Here is a 27,185-nt window from a genome sequence, read left to right as displayed (position 1 = left end):
ACTTAAGTTGAGTTTTGTTTACTTTTTCTTTAAGAAAGGGAAACTTTTTATTTTGCGGCAGGAGTGGAAATTATTATTTTTTCGCTATTGCTTAGATTCTGATTTAAGATTTCCCTCACAAGGAGATGTATTTGCATAGAAATGAAAAGGTGAGTTAATGATTTATGGGCATATGCTGACCTTCCACATACACATGGATAGTGGGTGCAGCTCCACACACATTTCTTGGTTTTGCATTGAGTTCTGCCTTGTTATTTACAACCCATCTACATGCCTGATTGCCCGAAGAGACCAAAAATGTTACTGCTACACCCTCCCCTGGGTTACTGGGCAATTTGATCCCAGCCTCCTTCATTCTTTTATTTCGCATCACAGCTAGACTTGAGTCACTTGTGTGCACACCAAAATCCTGCTCGTGTATATCCGTTCATTCTGTCGTCTTTACTCCAAGCCATTAAATGGATTCAGACTCAGATTCCCCTTTCAATTACTCCTGGCCGTCATTTCCTAAGATGAGGATTCGACGCAGGGCATCCAAACAAGGTAGATGTTCAATCCAATTACTTTTTCTTTAAATAAAATTAAACTTTTACTTTTCAAGCTGTGTTTTTGTTTCTCCTTGAGAGAGTAAAAGAGGAAGCATCAAGCCAAATTACAGACTTTTTTTACTTGTGTCTCATACATTGCTGATCAATAAGGTGGTCACAATACAGCTGTGAGAATCTTATTTTAAAGGACAACTTTATAAACTCCAAATACTGTGATTAGAATGAATTCAGAGAGATTTTAAAGACTCCCATTGTTTTCCCCAACCACGTGTGCCTTCCAGTTGCTTGCTCCAGTGTTTGAAGAAAGACGTGCATTTATATAGTGCCGTCAACATTTCCCAAAGTGCTTTCCTGCCAGCAAAGTATTTTTTGGAAGTGTCTGATTTAATTTGGGGAACAATTTGCAGAGAACAGTCAGTGTGTGATGTGTTATTTTTATTATTTAAATCTAAATATTGGCGAAATAAACCAGGATTAAGCGCCTGGCATTTTGGCAAAGTAGTGGCTTTTATATCTAGCTGAAAGAGAGGAGTAATCCTGGTTTAGCATCTCATAAAGTGACGGCTGTACCAATGCAACACTCTCACAGTCCTGTCTTCAGCTTTGATTATTGTGCATGAGATTCTGGAGTGAGATTGGAATCCATTACCTTCTAACTTTGGGGAAAGATTGCTACCAAATGAGCCATGTTCTTTAAGTATGCATTGGTATTTTCTTTGTTAAATGATACATTTCAGCAGTTGGCCCAGTTTTGGTTTCGGACAGCACGGACTAAATGCCACAAACTATGCATCTAAATTTGCTGGTATTCTAATGAAATTGTGCAAATGGTGGAGAAGGATCTGAAGAAGAGTTCTGACTTGAAACATCGCCCATCCTTTTTCTCTAGAGATGCTGCCTAACCCGTTAAGTTACCCCAGTTACTTCGGTAAAAACCAGCACCTGCAGTTCCTTCCTACACTGCATGTCTCAGAGACTGTTAATTGCTTCAGAAAACAGAATAGTGCAAAAGGTTGCTGTGATATAATTTAGCTGTAGGCAGCAGGATGTAGATGCTTTCAGTAAGTGTCATTGCCTTCTGATCTGCTTTACAGTTCAACAATTGCTTACTGTATTATCATTTAAAAATGAACAACCTGGGAGAATTCTCCAAGGATTATTGGTGTAATATGATGAACATGTTTAAACTGGGTACTTCTGCTGTCGTTCAGTCTGACGAAGGGTCCCGACCCAAAATATCACCTATCCATGTTCAACAGAGTTGCTGTTGTTGGTTTAACATGGTATAGGAATACATTTGCAGTGTTGTATTTTCATTGTATAATAATAACATGTTATCTCCTATGTGAGTTAATCAGTTTCTTATTTTGAGCCCATGTAGAATTGCATGAAAAATCTATTACACTGAAACATTCAGAGTCTTCAGCCAATAGATCTATGCAGCTTGATCTTAACACTCAATCGGTGGCAGTGGAATTGGCTACCATATTCCTTATTAAGTTTGATTTTGGACAACATGGACTAAGTGCCCTAAACTTTGCATCCAAATTTCTCATTACGTTCTAATCTGATTGAGACACCTGTCCTGAACAGGACGGGAGCCCTCACTGGTGAATGAAAATAAGGGTGAAGCAATTGGGTTTTAATTCTCTCCAATTGTCAGGCAGATAAGTTATTTTTACCAGAACCCGTGTCATTGCATTGCAGTGCACAATCTGCACCATCTCTTGTGTAAACTGTTTATTACAAAAGGAGTGCATCACAGTGTCAACGTGCTTTTCCTGCAAGTCTGTTATTCTAATGCAACAGTCACCTATTAACTGAAGGGTCTTCACACCTTCTGTCAGAAAAAGGCACAGTGACCATTTAAAAAAAAAATCAGCAGCAAATTGTCATATACTGTTAGTGCTGTGCAAGCATTTTAATTAGACCTAAAGGGGGGGGAGGGATATTTATCATTACTGAAGCCAGAACTGAAAGATTGTTAACACGGAAGACTAGGAAAGAACACAGTGCTATTTTGCTGTATATGCATACTTGTTTTAATAGTCCAGGATCTTTTATGCTCTGCTCTGCATGATTACATTTGCTGTAGCTTAGGATGACTTCATTAGAATGTGACCCCACAGGGTTTCATACTAGAAAGTGCCTCATGTCAGTTAATGGACTGCGATCTTGCTGTTATATTACTTTCCAGCTTTCCAAAACTAACTTCAATTGGAGATTAGTGATTGACTGGCTGTTTAATGTTAATTCCAGCAAATGTTCACTAGGACTATATATGGTTTCTGCTGAGTTCAACATGTGCTTGTAGTCGAAGCATAGAAACGTAGAAAATAGGTGCAGGAGTAGACCATGCGGCCCTTCGAGGCAGCACCGCCATTCAATATGATCATGGCTGATCATCCACAATCAGTACACTGTTCCTGCTTTCTCCCCATATCCCTTGATTCTGTTAGTCTCTATCTAACTCTCTCTTGAAAACATCCAGTTAATTGGCCTCCACAGCCTTCTGTAGCAGAGAATTCCACAGATTCACAACTCTCTGGCTGAAAATGTTTTTCCTCGTCTCAGTCCTAAATGGCCTTCCATTTAGGACTGAGATGAGGAAAAACATTAAACTGTGTCCCTGGTTCTGGACTCCCCCAACACTGGGAACATTTTGCCTGCATCTAGTCGATATGTTTCCGCAAGATCGCCTCTCATCCTTCTAAATTCCAGTGAATATAATGTGGTTCAACATGTGAGTGGTCAGGTTCTGTGTGGAGATGTCACTTGTTTTTCCCAGCTGCCGGCTCAGTGCATTGGCCGGTGTTTGTGAGTGTCTGGTTCAACAAAGGGCTCGGGCAAGTCCAGCAAAGGATTGCCAGTCCCTAATGAGAAGTTGAGATTATTTGTTTAACCTACGCCTTGAACTTCCTATCAACAGGTCACAGAAACAGTTACGTAAATATGTGATTTACATACTTTCTTGTAAGTAATTACTTAAGTTGAGTTTTGTTTACTTTTTCTTTAAGAAAGGGAAACTTTTTTAAACTATTTTATTTTGCGGCAGGAGTGGAAATTATTATTTTTTCGCTATTGCTTAGATTCTGATTTAAGATTTCCCTCACAAGGAGATGTATTTGCATAGAAATGAAAAGGTGAGTTAATGATTTATGGGCATATGCTGACCTTCCACATACACATGGATAGTGGGTGCAGCTCCACACACATTTCTTGGTTTTGCATTGAGTTCTGCCTTGTTATTTACAACCCATCTACATGCCTGATTGCCCGAAGAGACCAAAAATGTTACTGCTACACCCTCCCCTGGGTTACTGGGCAATTTGATCCCAGCCTCCTTCATTCTTTTATTTCGCATCACAGCTAGACTTGAGTCACTTGTGTGCACACCAAAATCCTGCTCGTGTATATCCGTTCATTCTGTCGTCTTTACTCCAAGCCATTAAATGGATTCAGACTCAGATTCCCCTTTCAATTACTCCTGGCCGTCATTTCCTAAGATGAGGATTCGACGCAGGGCATCCAAACAAGGTAGATGTTCAATCCAATTACTTTTTCTTTAAATAAAATTAAACTTTTACTTTTCAAGCTGTGTTTTTTGTTTCTCCTTGAGAGAGTAAAAGAGGAAGCATCAAGCCAAATTACAGACTATTTTTACTTGTGTCTCATACATTGCTGATCAATAAGGTGGTCACAATACAGCTGTGAGAATCTTATTTTAAAGGACAACTTTATAAACTCCAAATACTGTGATTAGAATGAATTCAGAGAGATTTAAAAGACTCCCATTGTTTTCCCCAACCACGTGTGCCTTCCAGTTGCTTGCTCCAGTGTTTGAAGAAAGACGTGCATTTATATAGTGCCGTCAACATTTCCCAAAGTGCTTTCCTGCCAGCAAAGTATTTTTTGGAAGTGTCTGTTTAATGTGGGGAACAATTTGCAGAGAACAGTCAGTGTGTGATGTGTTATTTTTATTATTTAAATCTAAATATTGGCAAAATAAACCAGGATTAAGCGCCTGGCATTTTGGCAAAGTAGTGGCTTTTATATCTAGCTGAAAGAGTGGAGTAATCCTGGTTTAGCATCTCATAAAGTGACGGCTGTACCAATGCAACACTCTCACAGTCCTGTCTTCAGCTTTGACTATTGCGCATGAGCTTCTGGAGTGAGATTGGAATCCATTACCTTCTAACTTTGGGGAAAGATTGCTACCAAATGAGCCATGTTCTTTAAGTATGCATTGGTATTTTCTTTGTTAAATGATACATTCCAGCAGTTGGCCCAGTTTTGGTTTTGGACAGCACGGACTAAGTGCCACAAACTATGCATCTAAATTTGCTGGTATTCTAATGAAAGTCAAGATTGTGCAAATGGTGGAGAAGGATCTGAAGAAAAGTTCTGACTTGAAACATCGCCCATCCTTTTTCTCTAGAGATGCTGCCTGACATGTTAAGTTACCCCAGTTACTTCGGTAAAAACCAGCACCTGCAGTTCCTTCCTACACTGCATGTCTCAGAGACTGTTAATTGCTTCAGAAAACAGAATAGTGCAAAGGGTTGCTGTGATATAATTTAGCTGTAGGCAGCAGGATGTAGATGCTTTCAGTAAGTGTCATTGCCTTCTGATCCGCTTTACAGTTCAACAATTGCTTACTGTATTATCATTTAAAAATGAACAACCTGGGAGAATTCTCCAATGATTATTGGTGTAATATGATGAACATGTTTAAACTGGGTACTTCTGCTGTTGTTCAGTCTGACGAAGGGTCCCGACCCAAAATATCACCTATCCATGTTCAACAGAGCTGCTGTTGTTGGTTTAACATGGTATAGGAATAAACTTGCAGTGTTGTATTTTCATTGTATAATAATAACATGTTATCTCCTATGCCAGTTAATCAGTTTCTTATTTTGAGCCCATGTAGAATTGCGTGAAAAATCTATTACACTGAAACATTCAGAGTCTTCAGCCAATAGATCTATGCAGCTTGATCTTAACACTCTCAATCGGTGGCAGTGGAATTGGCTACCATATTCCTTATTAAGTTTGATTTTGGACAACATGGACTAAGTGCCCTAAACTTTGCATCCAAATTTCTCATTACGTTCTAATCTGATTGAGACACCTGTCCTGAACAGGACGGGAGCCCTCACTGGTGAATGAAAATAAGGGTGAAGCAATTGGGTTTTAATTCTCTCCAATTGTCAGGCAGATAAGTTATTTTTACCAGAACCCGTGTCATTGCATTGCAGTGCACAATCTGCACCATCTCTTGTGTAAACTATTTATTCCAAAAGGAGTGCATCACAGTGTCAACGTGCTTTTCCTGCAAGTCTGTTATTCTAATGCAACAGTCACCTATTAACTGAAAGGTCTTCACACCTTCTGTCAGAAAAAGGCAGTGACCATTTTAAAAAAATTCAGCAGCAAATTGTCATATACTGTTAGTGTGCTGTGCAAGCATTTTAATTAGACCTAAAGGGGGGGGGGGGGAGGGATATTTATCATTACTCAAGCCAGAACTGAAAGATTGTTAACACGGAAGACTAGGAAAGAACACAGTGCTATTTTACTGTATATGCATACTTGTTTTAATAGTCCAGGATCTTTTATGCTCTGCTCTGCATGATTACATTTGCTGTAGCTTAGGATGACTTCATTAGAATGTGACCCCACAGGGTTTCATACTAGAAAGTGCCTCATGTCAGTTAATGGACTGCGATCTTGCTGTTATATTACTTTCCAGCTTTCCAAAACTAACTTCAATTGGAGATTAGTGATTGACTGGCTGTTTAATGTTAATTCCAGCAAATGTTCACTAGGACTATATATGGTTCTGCTGAGTTCAACATGTGCTTGTAGTCAAAGCATAGAAACGTAGAAAATAGGTGCAGGAGTAGACCATGCGGCCCTTCGAGGCAGCACCGCCATTCAATATGATCATGGCTGATCATCCACAATCAGTACCCTGTTCCTGCTTTCTCCCCATATCCCTTGATTCTGTTAGTCTCTATCTAACTCTCTCTTGAAAACATCCAGCTAATTGGCCTCCACTGCCTTCTGTAGCAGAGAATTCCACAGATTCACAACTCTCTGGCTGAAAATGTTTTTCCTCATCTCAGTCCTAAATGGCCTTCCATTTAGGACTGAGATGAGGAAAAACATTAAACTGTGTCCCTGGTTCTGGACTCCCCCAACACTGGGAACATTTTGCCTGCTTCTAGTCAATATGTTTCCGCAAGATCGCCTCTCATCCTTCTAAATTCCAGTGAATATAATGTGGTTCAACATGTGCTTGTGATTGTGTTGTTTGCAAACTTGGAGTTAGAATGAGAGCTGAATTTGGCCATACAGTCGTGAGTGTATAGAGAGTACTATATAGGAGGGAACTGAAAACGCATCCTTGAGGGGCACTGGTGTTGATAATTATTGTGGAGGAGGTGTTGCCACTTATCTTCACTGATTGAGATCTGTGGGTCAGAAAGGTGAGAAACCAGTGGATGAAGGAGGGGAGCAGATTCCGAGGTCCAGGAGTTTGGATGGTATTATGGTGTTGCAGGCACAATGATAGTCGATGAAATGGAGTCCTCTGTGGGAGTTCTTGTTATCTAGGTGTTCCAGAGATAAGTTTAGGGCCAAGGAGATGGCATCTGCTGTGGACCTGTTGCGATGGTAAGCAAACCACAGTGAATCGAGGCTGTCTCGGAGGCCAGAGTTAATGTGCACCATCGCCAGTCTCTCGAAACATTTCATGATGGAGAATGTCAGAGCTAATGTTTGGTGGAAATAAAGGCACACTACCATATCTTACTTTGACATCGGGATGATCGTGGTCTTTTTGAAGCAGGCGGGGAACTGAGAATGGAATAGTGCGAGGTTAAAGATGTCCGTGATGGCCGCGTGGTGGCGCAGCGGTAGAGTTGCCACCTTACAGCGCCGGAGACCCAGGTTCGATCCTGACTATGGATGCTGTCTGTATGGAGTTTGTACGTTCTCCCTGTGACTACGTGGGTTTTCTCTGAGATCTTCAGTTTCCTCTCACACTCCAAAATCTTACAGGTTTGTAGGTTAATTGGCTTGGTATAGATGTAAAAATTTGTCCCTAGTGTGTAGGATAGTGTTAATGTGTGAGAAGCACAGGTTGGTGCGGATTCGGGCTGAAGGGCCTCTTTCCATGCTGTATCTCTAAACTAAATTAAACTAAACACTGCCATCTGATCTGCACAGGTCAAGAGGCTATGGACAAGGGACTTCCCTCTGGACCAGTTGTGATACATGTTGATGATACAGCATGTCATGTCATTAGACACTGACTAATACTCAGAGCCTTTGTATTGTGTATCACAGCTTTCCCAGTGCTAGAATTACAATGGCTTTGGCCATTTGGGATCCAGATTGTTAGAGTTGACAAATATATACTGAACTTGAGTGTGATTAGTCTAGCAGCCATAGAATCAGAGAAACATAGAAAATAGGTGCAGGAGTAGGCCATTCGGCCCTTCGAGCATGGGCATCCTTGCATGGGCATCCTTGCAGTCCCTCACATGGACGCTGATGTCTTTGAGCATTAAGCCAGGACTAAATACTTGTATCCAGTTGTCTACAATGAGAAGTCCGCAGAAGCAGTTGCAGAATGAGATGCCTCTGGAAGCCATTTTAATAGATCGAGCTATTAAAAAAGAACTAAGACACAAAGTGCTGACTCCATTCTTTACCTGGGAGATAAAGTTCAAGGCAGCACAAAACATAACAAAGTAATGTTTCTCTCTGACAAAGTAGGGTTTTGGTCATTTGTGTGCCAAGAATTTTAGCTGGAAAAAATCTTCACTGAACTTGGCTTCCCTACCTCCTTCACCATTTGTGCCTTTTCAGAGGCTGGTGTCCATCTCAGTTTTGGCATTGAATTTACCCAGGTGAATATATTGGGTAATTGTGTCAGGGATCGCTCGAAATGTAATACAATTCGTGACATCTACCCACCAACAGGAGTCCACGGTGAAGGGTTTGCTCCGCAGTTTGATCAAGATTAGCACCCGTTAACTAAGGGACTATGTCTTCTCTGCCAAGAATCACTGAGGCTGCTTTAAATGAACTGTCGAAGTGATTCATGATTGCATTAACCACAAATGGAAAGCGCTCTTGGACTGAAAACCAAGAATTTACAGTTCGGGGAGAAGAAAATAAAACAGATACACAGATATTTGAAGGCATAAGGCCAACAAAAAATGTGACCTGGAGGATAAATGACTGTGAAAACAGAGCAAGAGGTCAGTAACTCACTGGAATGTGGATTCTTCAGTGCTGACAATACCACCAAACTTCCAAACATCTATCTTGCTGAGTCTTAAGATAAATATGGTGGAAAACACCAACTTCACAACATAGTCTTTTTTAACCTCAAACACAAATTTGCTGCCCTCTGAAATTCATTACCATTGTAAATCTGCCACAAGAAGACATTCAAGCCTTAATCCTGACTGATGCTTTCATTCCAAATCTAATCCCAATGTTGACTAAAAAAAAAGCTGTGAATTTGGACAAATATGTTTCTTGCTGCATTAATGCACTTCACCAATAAACTTCCCGATGAGATGGAGTTAATCCACAGGTCTGAAAACAGAAACCTGGTCAACCTTTCTCATCTCATCTCATCTCCACTCTGGAACCAAAGTCACCCTGTCCTAGTCTTTCACGTCATCAAGACAAATGAGTTGGTTGCAGACCTAAGGAAATGATGGGTTCCACACATGTGCACAAATGTAGAGATGGTCCACAAATTCAAATTCCTAGACATTCGTATCACCAGCAGACTAACCTGATCAAGAAAGCACATCAGTGTTTACTTTCTTGAGAAGATTTAGCATGTCCATGAGATTCTCTCGGACTTCTACAGATACGCTTTAGAAGATATTCTGACCAGATGTATCTTAGCCTGGCCTGGCAACTTGACTGCTTGAACTTGCAGAGGGTGGTGAACACAGCTCTTATGATCAAGTCCTTCCATACAGTCCATCTTCATGTTGTGTTGTATCAGAAAGGTTGGACGTATCATCAGGGATGCCTGTGAACTTGAGCACAACCTTCCACTAAAGATACAGGATCATGAAATCCTGGATGTCCACATTTAAGAACAGCTTTATCCCCACTGCTGCAGTGCTTTCACACCCCTACCTGGAGGTACTGCCACATTCTTATTCTTACCTCTACCTCATTCAGTTTTTCTGTTATTATTTCTTTCTTTTTTTCCTCCCATTTCAGATTGTTGCACAACCTTGCACCATTCTGCTGTTTGGTCCTTGTCATTGTATTTATTATTGCATTTACCATTACTCTGCGAGCTTCATATGAGGAAGGAATTTCAGTGCACCCTGGTGTATAGAACAGTAAGCTAATCTGAATCGGAATGTTAACAGGGTCATTGAAGTCATAGTATGAAGCAGGCCCTTCGGTCCAACTTGCCCACACCGACCAACATGTCCAGTCTATACTAGTCCCACCTGTCCACATTTGGACAATATCTCTCTGAACATTTCATATACATGTACCTGTCCAAATTTTGTTTAAATGCTGTTATAGTATCTGCCTCTTCTAGCAGCTCGTTCTGTATACCCACCACCATCTGTATAAGAAAAGTTGCTACTCGGGTTCCTAGTGAATCTTTCCCCTCTCACATTAAGCCTATGTTCCCTGGTTCTTGATTCCCCTACTCTAGGTAAACAACTCTATAAGATAACCCCTCACCTGTTGTTGGGTGTCTTACCTGGTGATGCTCTGCCAGGCCTGTGTTGCAGCCATCTTTAGCTTATGCTTGTTTTGGGGGCTAGTCCCCTTCAGTTTTTTCTTCAGCATATAAAAGACATGCTCAATTGGGTTCAGATCGGGTGATTGACTTGGCCACTCAAGAATTTAGCACGTTTTAGCTTTGAAAAACTCCTTTGTTGCTTTAGCAGTATGTTTGGGATAATTGTCTTGCTGTAGAACAGGGGCCTCCAAACCTTTTAGCACGAGGGCCACATTATATATTTGGCACATTTTTGCAGGCCATAGTAAAAAATAAAGAAATGTTAGTTTTATAAATTTAGTAAAAGAGGGAGAGGCAGAATGAGGGCAGAGAGAGGAGGCGGAGAGAGAGGGCAGAGAAAGGGCGCAGAAGGCACAGAGAGAGAGAGGGCAGAGAGAGCGGCAGAGGCAGAGAGAAGCAGAGAGAGAGAGCAGGCAGAGAGAGGGGAGAGAGAGAAAGGGCAGAGAGAGAGAGAGAGAAAGGGCAGAGAGAGGGCAGAGAGAGAGGGCAGAGAGGAACAATCGCACGTTATAACGCACCGACAATCCATTCTGACCACTGCCGCTGAACACCGCCCCTGCTCCCACCCCCCACATTGCGCCCTTCTTCACGGTGGCCCTGTGATGTTTCGGCTCTGACAATTCGAGGGACCTAACCAGTAACAACACTAAGAGCAACTCCGGGCCGCGGTGCTCCCCGGCTCGAATCGACTCGATGCCTAACTGACACATGCTCCGTCCTGCGCTGAGCTTGCTGCGGGCCAGATAAAAGTCTCGCGGCGGACCAGATGTGGCCCGTGGGCCACAGTTTGGAGATCCCTGCTGTAGAATGAACTGTCGGCCAATGGGTTTTGAGGCATTTGTTTGAACTTGAGCAGATAGGATATGTCTATACACTTCAGAACTCATTATGCTACCACCATCAGCAGTTGTATCATCAATGAAGATAAGTGAGCCAGTACCTTCTGCAGCCGTACATGCCCAGGCCATAACACCCCCACCACCATGTTTCACGGATGAGGTGGTATGCTTTTGATCTTGGGCAGTTCCTTCTCTCCTCCATACTTTGCTCTTGCCATCACTCTGATACGTTAATCTTCATCTCATCTGTCCACAAGACCTGATTCCAGAACTGTGATTCCTCTTTTAAGTACTTCTTGACAAACTGTAACCTGGCCATCCTATTTTTGTGGCTAACCAGTGGTTTGCATCGTGCAGTGTAGTCTCTGTATTTCTGTTCATGAAGTCTTATTCAGACATTGGTCATTTACAAATCCACACCTGACTCCTCAAGAGTGTTTCTGATCTGTCGGACAGATGTTTGGGGATTTTTCTTTATTATAGAGAGAATTCTTAGAGGAATTTCTATAGATTTAACTCTTCTATGTGTTACCCACCAGCTACATGGAATATTAAAATAATGTAAAATAAACAGTTTAGTCCACCGTACCCATGTTGGCTATTTCAAGCATCTATCCAGTAAGTTCAACTCCCTAGCTTTTTCTGGTCTTATTCTGAAGAACAACACTGCCATCACCTCTCCATCAGTTTATTGGATATCACTGAAAAATTCATTCCATTGTCCTGGTTGAAGATTGAATAAATCTCAACAGGTCTGAATAACCTGAAACGTCATCCATTCCATCTCTCCAGAGATGCTGCCTGTCCCGCTGAGTTACTCCAGCATTTTGTGTCTTTCTTTGGTTTAAACCAGCATCTGCAGTTCCTTCATACACATTTTGCCTACCTCACTCGCCTGGCTTTGTCCTGCCTGCACCTCTCCATCTTCGGCCAACTTTCCCTCCAACTCTCCAACTTTCTGCCTCTCATATAATCAGTGCGAAGAAGTATCCCAACCTGAAATGTCACCTATCCATGTCCTCCAGAGATGCTGCCTGACCTGCTGAGTTACTCCAGCAAGGATATTGCATTACAATATCATGTTGTATTATTAGTGCATGCACTATTGTAATGCAATATGCACCACTTATGAAATGTGGATGCTAACCCAATATTATATTTCAACAGCCAACTCAACTCAACCTTTGTAGAGTAATTGGCCTGTCCTACTTAGGCGATTTTCTACGTGATTAGGCTGTCGTCACATGGTCGCCAGGGTGTCGCCTGTATGGTCGTGAGTCCTCTCCTCAGTCGCCCAAAGAGTGGTAGTGTCTTTCTGGTTGCCGCTGGATTTTCAACATGTTGAAAAATTTTCTGAGACCGTCGGCGACAGTGGGTTTGACGCCAATGAGCGTAGCTTGACTTCTCCTGACGGAGGTGATGCCGTAGTTGGTGCCAAGTTAACGTTGGTTGTCACCAAGGTAATGTAGGTTGTCGCCAGGGTAACGTAGGTTGTCGCTGGTGCTGACTTCGTTTTTTTTGTTGTTGTTAAAGAAATGATTCAATTTCAAATTTTATGTTGCAGTTGCTGGTTTTTCGTCAATCTGCTACGACTATGACTGTCGCCTAAAAATAGCTTATGTGGGACGGGGTCATTACGTACATATACTTTCAAATTTATTTTTATCTGCAAACCTATTAACGTTTCCCCATTTAGTTTTTATTATGTCTTCTTCCAATCCATAATTGGACTCAATAACAGCACAATTGGTCCACTGGATTACATGATGTTATCAAATAACTCATAAGCTGCATAGTTATTTGTACAATTAAACATTAGATCTCTTATTAGAAATACAGAAAAATGTATTGTTATAAATGTAACATGCAATTACAATGTGCAGGTTGGTAATTAACAATGATTAACTTTATTGAGATTGCTACATCATTCTATCAAAAGCTATTTGGCTAAAGTTTTGATCATGACATGACATCCATAAACTATTTTAAGACTGGGAAATTAATTAGCAATCTACACTACTTGTATATTCCCTTTTACTAGCAAAAAAGTAAAAGGGAATATACAAGTAGATTGATATTCACAGTTGCTCCTTTAATCACTGGGCACGATACGATTCGATACGATAGAACATTATTTATCCCAGGAAGGAAATTGATCTGCCAACAGTCATAAAAACACAAAATACATGAAACATGAAATTAAAGTGATGAGTAGAATGGATTGGGGACGTGCAAAGATTGGAAAGGCGGACAGGGGAGTCAGTCTTAATCTACCCTACGACAGAGGGGGGAGGAGTTGTACAGTTTGATAGCCACAGGGAAGAAGGATCTGGTGTGGCGTTCTGTCCTGCATCTTGGTGGAACCAGTCTGTTGCTGAAGGTGCTCCTCAGGTTGACCAGTGTGTCATGGAGGGGGTGAGCTGTATTGTCCAGGATGCTCCGCAGTTTGAGGAGCATCCTCCCCTCCAAGACCAATCTTCCATGAATCCAACTCCGCCTCCAGGATGGAGCCAGCCTTCCTGATGAGTTTGTTGATAACATCATGTAATCCTATTGGCGTCCGCAGCCCTCGCCCTGCTGCCCCAGCGCACGGCAGCGAGGAAGATGACACATGGTACCACCGATTGGTGGAATATCTGCAGCATCTTACTGCAGACGTTGAAGGAGCGGAACCTTCACAAAACGTACAAGCGGCTCTGTAACATCTTGTACATCACCTTCTGTTCGTTATCTCGTGTGCCAGACGACGCATAGCTCGCTGTCGGTTTCTGTCGTAGTCCAACATGTTGACAGAATTGGCCGCCCAACGCATCACAGAGTGCATTGTGTCGTCGTTTCTGGGGAACGCCACGTGAAGGCTTCTGTCATGATCCCCAACCTTCTGTTAAAGAATGCTATGGAGAATACTACCATCTCTTGAATGATCCAATTCCTAGAAATCTAAACGCTGTTATATTAAATCTTTCATGCAAGCGTTTAAAGAAAAAATAAATCAAATTTATATTTTACATTAGAATTTAATTCTTAAGAAACTCCTGAGATCTTCATCAGAGAACTTTGAAAACATGGCAATGGAGTAAGAGTAATGACTGCATTGGTCATTTTACTTCCAGATATTTTGCATTTGTTCCTGTGGATTGAAGGATTGATCAGTATGGGTGTCGGGTGTTATGGGGAAAAGGCAGGAGAATGGGGTTAGGTCAACCATGATTGAATGGTGGTGTAGACGTGATGAGCCGAATGGCCTAATATTGCTCCTAAGCTTTATGACGGGAGAGAAAAAAACCCAAACTATTTACCCGTCAGACCAATGGCTGTATAATGGAATCAATAACAACTGTCACCAATAATGGATGTGGCAGCAGAACATCAGAACGTAAGAGAATAGGATTGAGCAGATCCAGTATGGATTTATGAAAGGGGAATCGTGTCTATCTAATTGGGGTTTTTGTGGATGTGACTTTAGGGTGTGATGTATTCCGATCAACAGAAGGATTCTGAATGAGAAGTTGGTCTATAAGGTTAGATTATATGCAACTGGGCTAATATACTTGCATGGATTGAGAACTGGTTAACGGAATGAAATGTAAAGTATTTTTTCTCAGATTGGCAGGCTCCACCTAACTGGTGGAGTACCATAGGGAAAGGTGCTTGGGTTCCAGCCATTCATAAAGTGTACCAATGATTTAGCTGAGGGGGCCAAATGTCATATTTGGAAGTTTCTCATGAATCGTTACCAAAAAATGATACACAATATGTTGATGCAGCAATCAATGCTGGGGAACAAAGGGATCATGGAGTGAATTTCCAATCATCCCAAAAGTTAGCAGAAGATGAGAAAAAGGCTTCTGTGATTCTTTGCTTAATTGGCTTAGGATATAAGTGCGCTAGTTAAGCCCCAGGTAGATCACGTTGTACAATTCTGGTTAACATTGTATCAATTCTAATAAAAGTTTATTTCCTTTCACTCCTTTCAGCAGTGATTAATAATTAAACTTTTTGTTTAATCTAATCGATTCAAGTATCACCTGGGCGGCCCAGAAACCAAAACCAGCAGCATAGTTTTATCACAATAGTTTGATTAACAGCAATGTACAATCATTACATTATACATGTTGTGTGATATGATTGCCTGAGCAAATGTTCATAATACCCGTGCACCCATGGTTTGTGTAGGTGGGGAATGGTGCTGTGCTGTGCTGTGCCTCAAACTCCATGTGGACCGTGGCCATTTTGTTGTGGGAACTCCTGGTCACTAAATTGGTCAAATACCACATTGGCATTTTTGAGAAAGATGGCTAGAGTTATCTGACTATTCCAGTTGGATTTTATTGTGAAGATCACCGGTATTGTGATAATGGTCAGTCTGTTGTTTAATTGGCCTCTGTAACAAAAAAAAAAAAAAAAATGCCCGCATATGTAGGAAGTGGAAGTGGGAAAACGTTGAACTTGTGTGAACGAGTCATCGATGGTTGGTGTGGAATCATGGGGCTGAAGGGCCTGTTTCCATGCCGCATCACTACAGCGCTCCCAAAATGCACTTCAGAGGCATTTTTGTTAAAGCATTCTAAAATTACATGTCAAAGCATCTTCATAAAATCATTGATAACATATGAGTGGATTGTGGATCAGTGCAACTCACCATTATTATGTAAAATCATTACACCTCTAATTCTAGCATGAAGGTATGCCGCATCCAACATTCTGAGGTAAAAGGAACTTTTGTTAGGGTTTTTAATCCCCATCTGAGTGACACAACTGTGATATAGAGGTGCCACTTTCTGCAGCAAACAAATCCCAGGCAAGATAAAAATGGGCCAGCTTCTCTCAGAAAGCACGGTCATTTTCCCATCAGAATGCAATCGGTGAAGGCAGGATATACTCAAATTATGTGCAAAAGAAAACTAATCCCAGTCCCCAACAGACTAAGAGGACGGTCATAAGGTCATAAGAGCTAGTAGAAGAATTAGGCCATTCAGCCCATCGTCTACTCCAACGTTCAATCACGGCTGATCTATCTCTCCCTCCCAACCCCATTCTCCCCATAACCCCCAACACCTGTACTAATCAAATATTTAAGGTAGACAAAAATGCTGGAGAAAGTTAGCGGATGCGGCAGCATCTTTGGAGCGAAGGAAATAGGCAACGTTTCGGGCCAAAACCCTTCTTCATTTTTGTCTACCTTTGATTTTCCAGAATCTGCAGTTCCTTCTTGAACAATCAAATATTTATCTCTGCCATAAAAATATCTATTGATTTGGCCTCCATGGCCTTCTGTGGCAATAAGTTCCACAGATTCACCACCCTCTGAGTAAAGAAGCGAGCTCTGACTGGAAGAAAATGTCACCTTTATGCAACCGATGATATCTCTAGACCCCCTCTCCTCTGACTCAGTCTGAAGAAAAGTCTTGACCCGAAACGTCGTCCATTCCATCTTTCCAGAGATGCTGCGTCAAGCTAAGTTACTTCAGCAATTTGTGCCTATCTTTGGTGTAAACCAACATCTGCAGTTCCTTCCTACATATTTTGTTTTGTACTCTATCAAACATTCCTCTTAAAAATCCAAAGTGTATTCAGCATTTGATGAAAATTTGCCTAAATGATGCTCTGTTTAAATGCTAATGAACGTGGGGATTGTTATTTTTTAGCACAATTTTGGCTTGCATGATTATTGAAACTCTGCCAAGTGTTCATTTCAGATCCTCAACGGTTTCTTTGAGAGGGTAGAGTAATGGTTTCAGTCGATTTAACCACTCTTTTTTGGATATTTAATATTTGTGTTTGCTTTTATTGTCACAGAATGCAAACATACTTCACAGGAATTCTTAAAAAGGTCAAAACCGCAACCATCTACCCTTCCAGCAAGGCTTTCTTACACGTTAGATGGCAGAGAAGACATTTATGCCAATTGTATGGTTGTAAATCAGGTAAGGTGTTACAAAATAAGGCTAAATACAGGATGTTGCTTGGATTGGAAGACTTTAATTATGGGAGGAGATTTGTTAGGGCAGTCATTTTTACATTGGAGTGAAGGAGACTGAGGGTGACCTGATAGAAGTATATAAAGTTATAAGAGGCATAGATAGAATAGACAGACTTTTTTGTTCCCCTCAAGGCAGGCGTCATAAGCAGGAGGGCATTCATTTAAGATCAGAGAAAGGGGTTTTAAAGGGAATTTGGGAAGTATCTTTTTCGCACAGAGAGCAGTTGATATCTGGAACACACTGCCAGATGAAGATGGTACAATCAAATGCAATTATTACATTTCAGAGTCATTTCGACGTAAATAGGTAAGGTAAAGAAGAATATACTCTTAATGTGGGCAAATGGGATTATCCCCGTGAGACCGCCAGTCTTGGCAGTTCTGCATTGCTTTGATCAAATTCACACCCACGAAGATTTGGATGTAGTCACAGTGTCACGAGGTTTGCATGGTGGTGCAGCGGTAGAGTTGCTGCCTCACAGTGCCAGAGACCCGTGTTCAATCCTGACTACGGGTGCTACTCTGTACGGTGTTTGTACATTCTCCCCGTGACCTGCGTGGGTTTTCGCTGGGTGCTCCGGTTTCCTCCCCCACTCCAAAGATGTACAGGTTTGAGGGCTAATTGGCTGTGTATAAATGCAAATTGTCCCTAGTGTGTGTAGGATGGTGTTAGTGTGCAGGGATTACTGGTCGGCGTGGACTTGGTGGGCCAAAGGGACTGTTTCCGCACTCTATCTCTAAACTAGAAGCATAGAAACATAGAAAATATGTGCAGGAGGAGGCCATTTGGCTCTTTGAGCCAACCTCTCCATTCATTGTGATCATGGCTGATCAACCACAATCAATAGCCCGTGCCTGCCTTCTCCCCATATCACTTGATTCTGCCAGCACCCTAGAGATCTATCTAACTCTCTTTGAAATCCATCCAGTGAATTGGCCTCCACTGCCTTCTGTGGCAGAGAATTTCACAAATTCACAACTCCCTGGGTGAAAAAGTTTATTCTCATCTCAGTTTTAAATGGCCTCCTCTTTATTCTTAGACTGTGCCCCCTGGTTCTGGACTCCCCCAACAATGGGAACTTTTTTCCTGCATCTAGCTTGTCCAGTCCTTTTATAATTTTATACGTTTCTATAACCAAACTAGACTAAACACTGATCATTTTAAATAGTTCACATGCAGGATTTATTCAAGCTAACCTGATCTGTATTCCTCTGCATGGCCCAAATTTAGTGCCAAATGTATAAATGTGAATAATCTCACAGGCGAAGAATCAGTAGGGTGTTGCCTAAAGTGCCCGTCACACTTTCCCGAGATAATCACAAATTTTCCTCTTGATTCAAACTTGCAAAATGTTTGTAATAAGTCTGTAGGAGGCTGTAAGATTCTGTAGATATATCGTAGCGGCTCGTTATGCCAGCCGTAGGTACTCGGGGCATCAGGTAAGTCGAGACGTTTTTTCCAGCCTGATAAAAAATGTCCACGAGTAAAAAAAATAATCGGGAGGAGAAAAATTGCAACTTACCTGATGCCCCGAGTACCTACGGCTGGCATAACGAGCCGCTACAATATAGCTACGGACTCCTACGGACTCATTCTGCGAGTTTGAATTTAGGGGAAAACAAATGAGAATTTGTGAATAACTCGGGAAAGTGGTCAGGCCCTTAATGATTGAAGTCACCCATGTACACTACCCTCACTTCATGTTTTTGCATGTAAACATAGAAAATAGGTGCAGGAGGAGGCCATTTGGCCCTTCGAGCCTGCAACGTGATGCACATGGAAAATCACTGTCAAATGTTTCATCATGTGTGAGGGACACTCTAACCTGTTTTATGTAACGTTTCAACCCAGATATTATTTTAAACAAAGTATATACAATGCTATTAATGCATTGAACTGTTATTGTGTTATATGACACTACATGGCATCTTTGGCCCTGTTAATAATGTGTGTTTTTCTTGAACTCTTTAGGTTGATGGGAGTGGTATACACTATAATATTGATGACGTTACTACTGGAAGTACCAGTACTGAAAACACACAAAGTGGAGAACCATCTGAGGAGAATGTTGGTCAGGGTAATGGCTCCTCACCCTCTAAGGACCCTGATGTACCAGCTTTATTGGACACTAACATATGTAGGGCATTTTCGAGTGAATGTCCTGAAGACCAAATTGACAATGCCACAATTCTCAAAGAAGCTCAGGATAATTTAGTGAAACAAGCTTCCAATTTTTCTTCACTCGATAGTGTTTTCCGCCGATCATTATTGCTGTCTCAGGGCCATGGCTGTGCCAAAGCAGAAAGTCCTTCCACAAGCATTTACATTAAGCAAAGGTATGTTATATTGTAATGATAGCATTGATGTTAAATATTCAGTTAACAGGTTCTAAGATCTAATTAAGCCAGCATAATTTAATGTAAATCACTATGAGTAGAATACTTTTCAAGTAAGTAAGCTTTAAAGTGCCTGTTCAATAACCAGAAACAACATGTTAACAAGCCCTCGGTCCAACATGCCTATGCCGGCCATCAAGTACCTAATATCTTGTACAAGCACTTGGAGCATCTTGGTCGGCATTGACCAGTGGGGCTGAAGGGCTGTTTATTTTATTTCAGTTTATTGTCATGTGAACAGTGAAAAACTTTGTGTTTTATTGTTGCATGCTAACCAGTCAGTGGAAAGCCAACATATAATTACACTCGGACCGTCCACAGTGTACAGATATATGATAAAGGGACTAACTTTTAGTGCAAGGTAATGTCCTGTAAAGTCCCCTGTATCATGCTGTAGGATTCAACAACTCCACACTAGGCCCTTTGCTTTCTTTGTCATGTGGTATCACAAAACCAAAACCTAGTGCTCATCCGATATCCTAAGGCAAAGGCATTTAGTTTTATACTAGACTAAGTGGGACCCGTTGGGTCCCAGCATCACACAGGAGGGCTGGTCATCCAACGCAATATTCCACCTCTCCACCAATTCTAATATTGGTGGCCAGTTGGCGGGGGGGGGGGGGGCTTTCTGGAGCGCTAGTATGGGTGTTGTGGGCTAAAGGGACTGGTTTCTAGAGGGCTAGTATGCAAATTGTGCGCCAAATGGATTCTTGGGCTGGCTTCTCAGCCAATCAAGCCTGTTGTGCTGGCAACTCACTCACGGCTGGTGGGCTGGTACTTGACTCGCGGCTAATCCTTGAAATTCTATTTCAAGCAGGATATAAGGCCACACAATTCAAGTGCAGTTTCTTACCACTTCTAGCGGGGTGCAAGGCCACAAAATTCAAGTGCAGTTTCATACCATTTGAAGTAGGGTGCAAAGCCACTAAAGACAGCGAGTCGTGACCTCTCCCTCCTCCATCTTGCAGAAACTGAGCCACACCCACATTTCCGGGTTTTATAACCCCTCCCACCCCACTGGAAAAGGTGTGGCTTTCATGGAGTGATTGACAGGAGAGAGATTCTCAACATTTTTTTTAAACTAATAACACTTATTTTTCATTGATGGGAAGAATTCTCTGCACCTGCTCAGCAGAGGGGGACTGAGTAAGATGGTCAAAAATCACAGCGGCAAGTGGTAGCGTTTTATCTAAAATCAATATACAGTACAAACAGGAAGTGCATTTACAGTAGTGCCTTTTAACTTCAAGCCAAAGCACCCAAGCCACCATTTGCAGTAAGTAGTGCCTTTCAACTTCAAAGCTCCCAAGCCACCATTTGCAGTAAGTGGTGCCTTTCAACTTCAAGCCAATGCACCCACGTCCCCATTTGCAGTAAGTAATGCATTTTAACTTCAAGCCATTGCACCTAAGCCACCATCTGCAGTAAGAAGTGCCTTTCAACTTCAAGCCACACCCAAGCCACCATTTGCAGTAAGTAGCGCCTTTCAACTTCATGCCACCATTTGCAGTAAGTAATGCCTTTCAACTTCATGCCACCATTTGCAGTAATGCCTTTCAACTTCAAGCCAATGCACCCACACCCCCCATTTGCAGTAAGTAGTGCCTTTCAACTTCAAGCCACACCCAAGCCATCATTTGCAGGAAGTAGTGGCTTTCAACTTCAAGTCAAAGTTCCCAAGCCACCATTTGCAGTAAGTAGTGCCTTTCAACTTCATGCCACCATTTGCAGTAAGTGGTGTCTTTCAACTTCAAGCCACACCCAAGCCACCATTTGCAGTAAGTAGTGCCTTTCAACTGCAAGCCAAAGCAACCAATGGACAATTTTTTGCAAGCTTTAGAACCAATAGACATTTTTTGCAAGCTTTAGAACCAATTTTTTTTGCAAGCTTTAGAACCAATAGACATTTTTTTGCAAGCTTTAGAACCAATAGAGAAGTTTTTTGCAAGCTTTAGAACCAATAGACACATTTTTTGCAAGCTTTAGAACCAATGGACATTTTTTTGCAAACTTTAGAACCAATGGACATTTTTTTGCAAGCTTTAGAACCAATAGACACATTCTGCAAGCATTAGAACCAATAGACACATTCTGCAAGCATTTTAGAACCACTAAGGGCACTTACATTTGAGTAAACATGTGTTCTGTGTTATTCACAGCTCAGAGAAATGTGACCCTCTGACTTCCTCCATCTTGCAGACACTGATTGAGGCACACCACTTCCTGGTTTTATAGTCCCTCCCCCCTGCTGCCAGCGGGGGCTGCAGAGAGAATGGGAATTTTGTAAAAACATTAATATCTCTGTCATTTTTAATTGACGGGAAAAATCCTCGGCACACATGTGGCGGAGGGGGGGGCTCTGAGCAAGGTGGCCAAAAATGACGGCCGTAGGTGGCAACGTTCTCTCGGAATTCGCAGCACAGATCACCAAAACTGGTCAAGAACAGAGTTTTAGTAATATAGAAGATAGATAGATAACTTTGCTATGGACAATACAATTTTTTAAATGTCCCTGTTTATTCCACTAATAATTTTTCATACCTCTATTAGCTTTCACCTCAGCCTTCTCCACTCCAAAGAAAATAAACCAAGTCTCTCATAACTGAAACACTTCATACTCTGCAATATCCTTGTGAAGATAGACACAACATGCTGGAGTAACTCAGCAGTACAGGCAGCATCTCTGGAGAGAAAGAATAGGTGACGTTTCGGGTCGAGACTGACATTCTGAAGAAGGGTCTCGAACCGAAACGTCACCAATTCCTTCTCTCCAGAGATGCTGCCTGTCTCGCTGAATTAATGCAGCATTTTCTGTCTATCTTTGGTTTAAACCGGCTTCTTACACAATATCCTTGTGAATCTCTTCAGCACTCTCTTTAATGCAATCACATCCTTACCAGATGTGATGAGCAGAGTGATACACAATACTTGAGTTGTGGACTAACCAATGTTTTATAAAGTTAAACTGTAACTTCTTGCTCTTCTGTTCACTACCGTAGTTTATGAAGGTAAATATCCCACCTATCTTCTTCACCACCTTGTGAACATGCGCTGTCATCTTCAGGGCCCCTTCGACTTGTACACTGAGATCCTGATCTTATTATTCCTTACAAAGTTCATCAACCTCACACTTAGCATGATTACATTACATCTGCCATTGCTCTGCCCACCTTACCAACTGGTTAATAACATCCTGCAGTCTACGACTTCCTTTGGTGAACACCTATTTCCTTCTGATTATTTATCTCAGCTATTAAAAAAACAATGAAATAAAGTGTTTTTTGCCTACAGGGTGTTAGGTGAGCTGTGCCATGTGTTAACTGTGTCAGTCTGGGCATGGGTCTTGCTTGTCATCCTGCAGCTTGAATTGAAATGGTGGAGAGAGAACTGGTAAAGAATTTGCTTTTGGCCTGATCACTGAAGAAATGGTGATATTAGAAAGTAGGAGCACTTGTAAGATTGGAAAGCAATTTGCCTTGAACATGAATTCCTTCATGGCGCATGGAGGGCATTTGAATATTTGTCTAAAACATTCTTATCTTCTGGCTTTGAAGAATTTAACTAATATTACTTTTCCAGGAAACAACCTTTTCCTGATATTAGATGGTGTAATGTACTTAAGGCATGCTTGGAATTCTAAATCTGACAATACGGTCATAGTTCATTTGCCAGTAGTTAGTTAGTGAAGCTTTAGCACAGCTGCATAGTGTACTTTAGCTCCCAAAGCATGTCTGGAATTTGAAGTTCAATGCCTGTTTCACGTTTGAGTCAACAAAAATATTCTCTAGAAACAATTGTTCCTTGAACCTTTCTACATGAGATTGCCATTCACTAATCCAAAATACTACATGACGTCACCATTTACTTTTATATATCCTCTAACACCAACGGTAGAGTTGCTGCCTTACAGCCAATGCAGCGCCGGAGACCTGGGTTTGATCCCGATTACGGATGCTGTCTGTACGGAGTTTATACGTTCACCTGCGTGGGCTTTCTCCGAGAACTTTAATTTCCTCCCACACTCCAAAGATGTGCAGGTTTGTAGGTTAATTGGCTTGGTAAATGTAAAAATTGTCCCTAGTGGGTGTAGGATAGTGTGCGGGGATCGCTGGTCGGCTCGGACCCAGTGGGCCTGTTTCCACGCTGTATCTCTAAACAAAACTAAACCAACCACTTGTTCTTCAAAAGATCAATGTTTAAAATATTTTAAATCTATTTATCAAAGTTTCTAAAGATCAGGAAACACAAAATCAATGAACATTGTCATTAACTGAGGGGGAGGATGAGAGGTTTCAGTACACTATGGTAGCAAATTTAATAGATTGGATAGCAGTAGGAATAAGAGGATAGTTGTAATCTTAAGCACAAATTAACCCAACTCTGCTTCATGATAAAATGTTCAATATTTTTGCCAGAGCCCATTACATTGAAGGAAAAAAATTAACTTGTCTCTTCAATATTGGGTTTAATGGATGTTAACAACTAAAAGTGAACCAAGTCTCATCCTTCAAATTCGAGCAGGTCAGCATCAATTAGAGTAACTTATTTGACTAATGATTTATTGGTTTCACTTCCAATTTTCTAGACAAATTTTATAATTGGCGAATTCCTGCCATTAATCAACTCTGTGGTCACAAAAATATTCTGAATACCACAATCTAAACCAGTCATGCATGTGCATACTTCAAAAGGCAGAATTGCAGGGAAGAAGATATTTCTGCTAAGGGACAGAATTAATTTGTACATGCTATACTAATATGTACCCAGCATATTCTCATGATATTTCCACTCATTCAGTTGTTTTTTTTTCAAAGGGTTTTGCTTTTAACTAATAAAATATTTGAAGCCTGCAGCAAGGTTTCCCACCTTATCCATAATTCAACGAGTATCCATTTTCTTAACATGCACCTGTATCACCTCATTCACAACTGCCTGTTCAACCAGTGCAAATCATTTTAATCCATCTACAGTACTTGTTTGTTTGCTTCTATGCCCGTCTCATTCCCTTTCTTTTTATTTTCCTGTGACCTTGGAACTTATTCTCTCCCACATATGCATCATATTGCCATTTGCCTATACGGGGGTGATTTACAGTAGCCGATTAACTTACCAGCATCCATAGGACTTGGATGGAAACTGGAGCATCCCAAGACAAACAGCACCTGAGGTCAGTATTGAACCCAGGTCGCTGAAGTGGTGATCAACAGCACAAACCATTGGCTGCATCTACATTCACACTGCCTCGAAACAGCAGCCAACATAATCACAGGCATGTCCCAACCCAGTCATTCCCTCTTCCCCCTACTCCCACCTGGCAGAAGGTGCAGAAGTTTGAAAGCATGTACCACCAGGCTCTGGACACTGAAATATTTATTTCCTCTTAATGGCTATACTGTAATCAGCTTTTCCAATGTGCCTGTGCTGACTTTTTATCTTAAATCATCGAAATGAGCTTTTGTTTTCCATTGCCCTTTTATAGTTTCTTAAATCTGTTTCCATAATTGTCTTAAACAGATTTACAATCTGGGAGGATATTGATTTTGGATTGCTATCAAAAATATGAGTGTGCAATTAATTGTTTTTTAGTGAAAGGATGGGAGTTAGCAGAAAGAAATGAAGGATACACAAAGATCAGGGTCGAGGAAAATGTGATTGTGAGATTGGAATTTGATACATTTGTGTAAATGGGTAACTGATGTCTTTGCGGAAGCAGTAGGCCAAAGAGACTTGTTTTGTGCTGCATGACATTTACACACATATTCTAATAAAAATCACATTACCTCTGACATCCGGAGAGGAGAAGGAAAATAAATTGCTAAATGCAGGAATGAAAACACATTTGTTTCTATATGCAGACTTACATTTTCCTTAGTAAGTTTGTGGACAGCTGTTTTTACAGGTTTTACTTGTAGAAGCTGTGAGACTTTGCAATCGTTTGCTAGAAAATGACCTTAACCCCATCTCTACAATTTAGGAAGATAGACACAAAATGCTGGAGGAACTCAGGGGGGCAGACAGCATCCCTGGGTGACATTTCAGGTTGAGATCCTTCTTCAGACTGAGAGTCTGGGAAGATGGAAACTAGAGATATGGAAGTGGAAGGTGTGAAATGACAGATCAAAGCAGATGATGATCAAGGAAAATATAGAATGGTTCATTATTAGCTGAGGGGAAGTTGATAACGAGGCATGCAATGAGTAAAATTAATCAGGAGGGCAGTGAAACTAGTCAGAGAACTAAGGTACACAAAAATGCTGGAGAAACTCAGTAGGTGCAGCAGCATCGATGGAGCGAAGGAAATAGGCGACGTTTCGGGCCGAAACCCTTCTTCCGTCAGAGAACTAGGTGGATGGAGAGAGGGAAAGCAAGGGTTACTTGAAGTTAGGTAAGTCAATATTCATACCATTGGGTTGTAAGTTGCCCAATGGGTTATATGGAGCTGTTCCTCCAAATCGCTACAATATGAGCACCAGTCCTGATTTGGATGCCTGGATAGATCTGATCGACCAGCAAGCAGTGGTGAATGTCTGTTATGGTCAAACTAATTGCAGAGCATTTGGAAATCAGTGCCTGAATTAGACAACGTCAGCATGGATTTACAAAAGGGAAATCGTGCTCGACAGATTTATGCTGCTTGCATATAAACTATCTGCAACATTTCAGGGATAAATACACTTTTATTTGCTTGCAGGCATATTGGTGACTGCCAGATTGCGGGATTGTGCAAGACATGGCAGACAGTGGTGAAGTCTTCCCATCTGCCATCACAGTGGCACAGCGGTAGAGTTGCTGCTGCCTTACAGCGCCAGAGACTCAGGTTAGATCCTGATGAAGGGTGCCGTCTGAATGGAGTTTGTACGTTCTCCCTGTGACCGCATGGGTTTTCTCTAGGTCCTCCGGTTTCCTCCCTCATTCCAAAGACGTACAAATATGCAGGTTAATAGGCTTTGGTAAAATGTGAAATTGTACCTAGTCTGTGTAGGATAGTGCTAGTGTGCGGGTTGATGGCTGGTGATGGTGGTTGGTGATGGTGATGGTGGTTGATGGCTGGTGATGGTGGTTGATGGCTGGTGATGGTGGGCTGAAGGACCTGTTTCTGTGCTGTATCTCTAAATCTGTTTGGTATGTAGTTTAAGGAGACCAATAGTGTTTTGAATTACTTATCCTATACTTTTCATGCTTTTGCTGTTGCTGTACTCAGCTGCTGTGCTTGGAGAGTGCTCTGGTGCGGTGGTTGTTGGAGAGGGCTCTGGTGCGGTGATGTTGGAGAGTGCACTGGTATAGTGTTTGTCAGAGAGTACACTGGTACAAACAATCAAGGGAATAGAACTTAGCCACAGTTTCTCATATTCCAGACTGGTGCTGCCTTTGCAAAATATCCGGACTCCTCCAGGATAGCAGAGTCCAGGAACATCTTGAGGAAATTTTTCTCGTAATCCACAAGACACTGAACTTTGAGGGAATAGAAACCTTTCTTGATGCAGTGGCCCAGGTGCTTTGTGGGTGTTATTGTTGGCACGTGGGCACGGTCTTTGATTGCCTGCTTTCATGAGGAGCCACTATTGCTGGCAAAAGCCACTGGTCAAGAAGCTGCTTGTATTGTCCAGTGA

At 41.6% G+C, this 27,185-nt stretch overlaps 1 protein-coding gene across 3 annotated transcripts in view; it reads left to right on the top strand.

Moving 5' to 3' along the window:
* Positions 1-27,185, top strand: part of arhgef28a (Rho guanine nucleotide exchange factor (GEF) 28a) — a 259,871-nt gene that overhangs the window by 51,189 nt on the left and 181,497 nt on the right. For all 3 annotated transcript variants that reach the window (XM_055632136.1, XM_055632137.1, XM_055632138.1), the window contains exons 4-5: positions 16,995-17,122; positions 19,151-19,515. In XM_055632136.1, the coding sequence (XP_055488111.1) occupies positions 16,995-17,122; positions 19,151-19,515 (493 nt within the window). The remainder of the gene's footprint in view (positions 1-16,994; positions 17,123-19,150; positions 19,516-27,185) is intronic.

This window comes from Leucoraja erinacea, chromosome 3 (assembly GCF_028641065.1).
Source record: "Leucoraja erinacea ecotype New England chromosome 3, Leri_hhj_1, whole genome shotgun sequence".
NCBI classification, from domain to species: Eukaryota; Metazoa; Chordata; class Chondrichthyes; order Rajiformes; family Rajidae; genus Leucoraja; species Leucoraja erinaceus.
This window is presented reverse-complemented; position numbering and strand designations above follow the sequence as displayed.